This window comes from Chenopodium quinoa, unplaced genomic scaffold (genome assembly GCF_001683475.1).
Source record: "Chenopodium quinoa cultivar QQ74 unplaced genomic scaffold, ASM168347v1, whole genome shotgun sequence".
Classification (NCBI taxonomy): domain Eukaryota; kingdom Viridiplantae; phylum Streptophyta; class Magnoliopsida; order Caryophyllales; family Amaranthaceae; genus Chenopodium; species Chenopodium quinoa.
The window spans coordinates 4,595,133-4,602,144 of record NW_018744304.1 but is presented as its reverse complement, the minus strand read 5'-3'; the positions used below and the strand labels follow the sequence as shown (position 1 = coordinate 4,602,144).

General features: G+C 35.7%; 1 protein-coding gene across 1 annotated transcript; it reads right to left on the bottom strand.

Moving 5' to 3' along the window:
* Window positions 1–1,793: 1,793 nt before the first annotated feature.
* LOC110695665 (serine/threonine-protein kinase D6PK-like) lies at window positions 1,794–6,803 on the bottom strand. The gene is made up of 4 exons (XM_021872888.1): window positions 6,321–6,803; window positions 5,456–5,565; window positions 4,523–5,333; window positions 1,794–2,910 (listed from the first exon to the last, which is right to left on the bottom strand). Exons 2-4 carry the CDS (start codon window positions 5,541–5,543, stop codon window positions 2,049–2,051), a joined length of 1,761 nt encoding a protein of 586 aa, XP_021728580.1. The 5' UTR covers window positions 5,544–5,565; window positions 6,321–6,803; the 3' UTR covers window positions 1,794–2,048.
* Window positions 6,804–7,012: the final 209 nt, after the last annotated feature.

Genomic DNA, 7,012 nt, shown 5'->3' with positions numbered 1-7,012 from the left:
ACATGATGCTCACGAGGGAGCGACTTTCCAATCCTCATTTTAGCGAGTTCAACACCATTTTGGCTTGAGGGCATGGCACGAGAGCGCAAGAGCTTGAACTTGGAATTTGTCATTTTCTCGCTTCTTGAGCTATTCTGAATGCCATGAGCTTGCTCCAAAGGCCTATTCCAACTTGGGAAACCACCAAGATCGAGTCCCAAGCCTTGTCTAATACCTACAAACAACGAGAGAGAAATAAGTAAAAGAGAAAAGACGAAAATAACCACTAAGTGAACAAAAATACAAGCAAGCATAAAGAATCTAATGAACAAATGAACAAAACACTACGTGTGAGTGTATGACACTCATCAACTGATCATATAAATTTTTTACTAAAAAAGTAATGTAATCAATTTTTCTAACGTTAGTCAAAAGATTCCTATAATCATATAATTTTATTAAAATATGATTTATTTGACAAAGAGTATATAGTAAGTACTCCGTAAAATAAAGTACTTTACTAAAACATAATTTTTTTGACAATTTTTCACTTAATGATTTTTTGTTAAAAATATTATATTTATTTGACAAAGATTTTATACATGTTTATAGTTGACAAAGATTATATAAAACTCCGTAAAATTAAGTACTTTAGTAAAATATTCTTAACATATATATATGATTTTATAGTTATGAGAAATGTTTTTAAAATATGCGATATTATATATGAATAAGATCTTTGACAAATATACACCGAATAATTTTTAACAAAAAAAAATAACTAAACTAAACTAAACAAGGGACACGTGTCAGTTATAGAGCTAGTGTACCCTATTTTAGTAGAGTATATTGATTGATTGATATTGATTGTTACCTTATTTCATTTATAACTTTGTAAGAGTTGGTCGTAAAAATGGATTTAAAAGATGGTTCAAAAAACAGATAAAACAAATTTCTCAAAGAGTCTATCTTTAATTGAATAAGTAATGAAAACAAATCAATTTTTTAATCATCTGCTATTCTAAAATCACCGGAGTGATATAGCATGGGATAAACTCAGCTTGTTCTGAAATAACTTCGCTTGACTTGATCATCTAAAGATTTTGCACCAAATTTCAGGTTCCATTAGTCCATTTGTTGCATATTATTACAATCGGAGTAGTTGCTGGGGTTTATGATGAGGAGAGGGATGCATGGAAAGTGGTCTAGGGTCTTGATGGCCCTCCGAAATTAAGTCACTTTCTATGGCACATCCGCACATGGCCACATGTGCAAGGTGACTGCAGCTGTCAAGCAGGAGCTCTTACTAACACCCATTGCAGTGGACGAACTGTGTGGAGCTTATGTTGTTGGGAGTATGGGCAAGTAGCACGTTTGGGACTATAATTTAATGAGCTTGTGGTGTGGTTTGCAAGCAAACTGGAACAACACGAGTTGAGAGTTCTTTGTCCTCTGTGACACGAGTGAATGAGTGATCAGCGATAGTGTTCAAGGAAATTCCCCGCGGTGGTTAACTAGTGATGATATTAACAACTTATTTAAGTTTCTTGAATTCCTTATGAATTCTCATGTTAATACAGTAGGCAACAAAGTGCCTCGTCTATTTGAGATAGGATACGTGCGTGCTAGCATGGAATTAGTTTGTATGAACTCCATCCCCAAAGTCTTATAACTTCAAGGGAATCCGATTTATAATAATGAAACTGTTTTGAAATGAAGGGAGTATGTTGACTTGATTCAGATTGCTTTGGAAACAATATGCAAGAATTAGGTAACTTTTAGAAGAATACAAGCATACAAATTGTATCTGAGCCTTATCAGCGAACATCATATTTTGTATTAACAGAGAAATGAAGAATTTTGGTTAGACAAAGAATATTAAAAGATACAGGAATTCCACTATCTATTCAATATACTTGCGATTCTTAATATTTTTCTTGGTATCTTAAACAAATGCCTAATGCAGTTCCCCTCACCGTATGAACAACAATGTCATATGAGGTCAGTGACGCATCGAGACCACCATAGCACAAATGAGAAAAACCCCAACACAAAATGATCGCAAAGAATCAGAAGAAATCAATCTGGACGTAATTACCTGAGGGCGGAACATCAAGACCAGGAACCTTAGCTCCTGTGGCAGACGTAGCAGGGGGATTCGCAGTTGGCACAGGTGACAGCGTGTAAGGCCGGGGAACATCGGGTGGGGTAGCACAGCGGATGAGTGCCCAATTAATGCTCTGAAAGAATGGATGTTGCTTGATTTCTGTGGCACCACGCCTGTAGGCAAGGCGGTGCTGCGGCTCCTTTACCAGCAAACCCCTGATCAAGTCTCTCGCAGCAAAGCTTACAGAAGGGGAGTCTGGGAATTTAAGGGGCTGACCTACTACATTAAACAATGTAGCACGATTGCCCTGCCCTTTGAAGGGTGTTTTCCCAAATAGTAATTCATAAAGAAAGATTCCAAAGGTCCACCAATCTACAGCACTGCCATGACCTTCACCTTTAATGATTTCAGGAGCCAAGTACTCATGGGTTCCCACAAATGACATTGATCGAGCATTTGTTGGTTCGGCAAGGAGCTCAGGCAGAGGGCAGCCTTGAGAATATAGATCAGTCTTAGGTTTGGGTTTCTTTGCTTTTTTGTGCTTGTTGAATAAGAAACGAGGTGAGAAACATGCTGGCTGAATTATACAAGATGGTTCTATACAAGCAGGTTGAGCACAATATGCTGAGCTTTTGGACTCGAGGGTTGAGTTCGCTGATTTAACAAGAGTTGGGCAGACAGCACATCTTAAAGAAAGGTCAAAATCAGAAAGCATTATATGTCCATCTTCTCTAACCAGGACATTCTCAGGCTTTAGATCCCGGTAGATTATACCAAGCATATGTAGATATTCCAAGGCAAGGAGAATCTCTGCTACATAAAATCTGTTGAAAAAAAAAATGAAGTCAGGAAACAGCAGAAAACTTTGACAAAAGATGGACACCATTCTCCATGTTAAATATGTAGCAAATCCAGAAGTGACAGGCTGGGGGGGGGGGTATGGGGAGAAGAATATCAATCTTGCAAGCATCACTAACATACCCATTCCACAGGTTTGGGGTGTAAAAAACACATTCAAGGTATGCATATGCCACGTAAAATTTAAAACAAAGTTCTTTTGTACTCTACAACAAAATTTGGTCCTACTTGATCCAAAAGTGGGCCCTTTAAACAGCTTGAGCTGTGGTTTGCAATGATATTAGATAAGCTCTATGATCATGGTTGACAAAATGATATTTCTACAACACAGCTTCCAGTTCTGCGACAAAAGTGTGGTTTGCACTGATAGCCTAAGATGCTCATGTTCATGGATGACAAATTGGTAAAGGCTATTTAGTTCAGAGACAAATGCAAGGAAAAGAGAGGGTATTGTTAAACAGCGGCCAGATGGTCCGGTAGCTTTTACAACATATGATACAATTACAGAATTACTTCTTTTTCTCATCATGCATCTCTATGGTTACTATGACTGGTTTTACAGCAAAATTAACCATCCACACAGACATCAACTAGAAGAAATCTTAAAGAAGCAACTCATTAAAATAAAAAGGCTCTACATGAGTAGAACACAGCTATACAAGGTAACACCAATCTAAACAAACACAAGATTAAACAAGGACAAAACCTACGGTCAGTTACTATATGCTATGTTTAAAGCCAAACTCCGAGTATATCATGGTAGAAGAAAACACTTTCACAGTCTTGAAGATTGTTGTAGTAATTTTCGCAACAAAGATAGCTTGTTGCCAAAAAAAGGGCTGAGTTATCATTATGATTGTAAGTATTTCTCTTCTTATTCAAATTTCTCAACCTAATTATAAAATAATTTCTCCAACAAATTTTTTTTTGTTCTTGGATTAACAAGACATTCTATGATTTACATATATCTATAAATCACCTTTTTCTAAATAAACATATTGTTTTATCAAGATAAAGAGATCTAAATAAACAAATTGTTTTATCAAGAAAAAGAGAAAAATATCGATTCAGTATGTCCGTAAATTATTGAACATGAACACCTGCTTATCATCTCAAAATCCATAATCCATAATACATGCCTGACCAGAAGAGTAGGTGATCAATTTCAAAGATGCATACCCCTCTAGCACCACCTCCACCACCACCACCAAATAAATTATTATTATTTTCCCACTCAGGCAGTTTCTAAATTATATCCACTTCCGCAGCAGAAGAAATTACTAATAAGCATGTCCATAAGCTATGAGGTTGGTATGAGGATGATTTGCAGGCTTGCAGCAGAGTATGAGGATGATTTGCAAGCTCACATCAATGTTTAAGGGATGATAATACTTTGAATACTACTTTTATAATCTACAAGCTCTCAATGCTTTGATGAAATATTAAGGATATTGTAACAGAACAATCATGGATTAATTAGATTGATCCAACAAAATGTTCAAAAAGGTAGTGCATAAAGGGAATACTGATTTCTAGAAAAAGCTTAAATATAATTGTTAAGGCCACAGAATATCCCACCTTGCAGCATGCTCGGGAAAGCATTTATGAGGTTGTCTCTGCCGAAGTGAGTGCAGATCACCTCCAGGACAGAACTCCATCACCAAACAAGAATGATTCTCCGTTTCAAAATGTGAATACAACGTGGGCAGGAATGGATGATCCAGGGACTGAAGGATCTCTCTCTCCGTTTGAGCCCGCAGAAGTTTCTTTCGACTCTCTAAAGCTGCTTTGTTCATGACCTTCATTGCGAAATGAGTTCTGGTCCCAACCAATTCAGATAGATACACCTTCCCAATATCTCCACATCCTAATTGCTTCAGAAGTCTGAAGTGGCTCAACTGCAGTTGCCCATAATGAGATTGAGCTTTGCGGATAGCAACCCATCTGACGTCATTAACTTTGTGAGGCTTATACATGGTGCTACTCATGCTACTAGAGCTGCTTTCATCACTAACATCACTGCCTGTGCTGCATCTGTAAGCACTACTCACTTTCCTACTCTCAACAAAGTCAAAGGATTGACTGTTCTCGGCACTTTCACTTGATTTCTCGATACTACTATGGCATTCACTTGCTTCTGTGATGGTATCTTTGGCTTCTATAGATTGGTTAGCAGAATGAAAACTGTTTGGAGGGCTAGGGCAATAACTAATTGCTGATGGAGGAGCTAACGGGCTACTTAGCTGTCCATCATCTACCCCTTGGTCCAACCTAAAAGTTGACGGAGCCAACGAGCCGTTTGAATCACAAGCCTCAGAATCTTTAACAGGATGCTTAATGCAACATTTGGACTCAAACCCAGAAACCTGATTGCCACTGGAACTTTCCCCTACATCACAAAAAAAAAACAAAAAAAGTTATCAAAAACTATTCTAATGGCAAACAAAGTATATACTATGGGGTATTAGTTACAGCAGCTAAATTTTCTAAGCTGAGTAACAGGAGCATCACCTGAAGGAGAAAGAGAACTTTTGCCAACAATACCAGCAGAATTCTGCAGCTTTGTCGCGAAATTAAGGGCATCACCAGCAGATTCCATTGACGTGGTTGATGCTAACACCCTGTGACAATAGAACCCAGTTCACCAAATTGATTCTTGTCTTAACTTAATCATTGACAAAAATACATATTTAATCCAGAAACAATCTCAATACCTAAATTATTGGTACAAAATAATAAATTAAAGAAAGTAATGTGAAATCCAGATAACAACATAACCAATCTAAGTCCAACTTACTTTATATTATACTGAAATTTCTACAAATATCCGCAACATATATCATTAAGACTCAATTAACAAAAATTATCCACAAATTCATATGTAACCATTAATTGAAGCATCAAAAAGCAGAACATTACAATCCAAGAAAACCCAAAAGATTACGTCGCAGGCAATGCATGAAAATCCCATTACTCAATCAATCAAATTTCCCCAAGAAAATCATCTGTTAAACAATCAATCAAAATTTCTCAAAAAATTAAAACAAATAAATAAACAAAACCCATTAAACAACCTATCAAAAACTACCAAAAAATCAAACCCATTACACAAATAATCAAAAATTCCAAAAAAAAAAAACAAAAAAATAAAAATCCATTACATAATCAATCAAAAAACCACACATTATCCAAATAATAAAATCAAAAATCCCAAAAAAAATCACACCCATTACACAAACAATCAAGAGTTCACTTAAAAAAAACATACCCATTATAGAATTAATCAAAATAAACCCCAATTATCAAAACCCAGAAAAGCCTAAGAAAATGATGCACAAAGAAAAGTGAAAAAACCAGAAAAGTAGAGAGAAAATACCTGGAAAGAAGAGTGAAGTGGAAATGCTTAGAAAGAGAGTGATCATGTGAGTGCGTGAGTAAAAGTGAGAGGTGATGAACTTCAAAAAGTGTAAAAGCTTTTATTTCCCAATAATATTTTCTCTTTTTTTCTTTAATTTTTATAATAATTCTCAGATCCGATCGTAAACAGTTGAAAGAGAAAAGAAAGGTGTCGGAAAAATATACTCAGAACGTGGGTTGTTAAATCTCGTCGTTTTTCTAAATTTTTAGAGGTTTATCAATTTTTAGAAAGCTACTTTTTTTTTGGTGGATTTTTGCAAGAAATTAAAAAACAAATTTTGTTCTGTAATTAAACAGAATTTAAATTTGTATTTTAATTTGGGGAAAATTGGAGTTTGTTGAGATTAGTGAAGGAGCATGGGAGAAAGGTGCGGGGATCTTGAAATTTGATACTTGTAAATTGTAAATTTTGGCGTTGAAGGAAGAGTTTAACATGAATTCAGACCCCATATTTAATATTATATATTTGGGAATAATGCACTATCCAATGAACAGTAAATGGATATTATTTGTACATATAATTGGTTTGACTGCAATAAAAAAAAAATGCTGACAATTACAGTAAGCTTGTAAGGTTGAATTTTTGACTGTCCAATACCTTTGGGCTACCGTTGAAAAAGTTGGGGTGGCAATCTTGTTATTAAAAAACAT

Bases quoted from the DNA above. Each gene is read 5' to 3' on its own strand.
- LOC110695665 (XM_021872888.1), bottom strand. From the start codon at position 5,543: ATGGAATCTGCTGGTGATGCCCTTAATTTCGCGACAAAGCTGCAGAAT. The intron at 5,334-5,455 runs GTGATGCTCCTG...TTTGTGATGTAG, and splicing joins AAGTTCTCTTTCTCCTTCAG to GGGAAAGTTCCAGTGGCAAT. The intron at 2,911-4,522 runs GTGGGATATTCT...TTTTTTCAACAG, and splicing joins TTTCCCGAGCATGCTGCAAG to ATTTTATGTAGCAGAGATTC.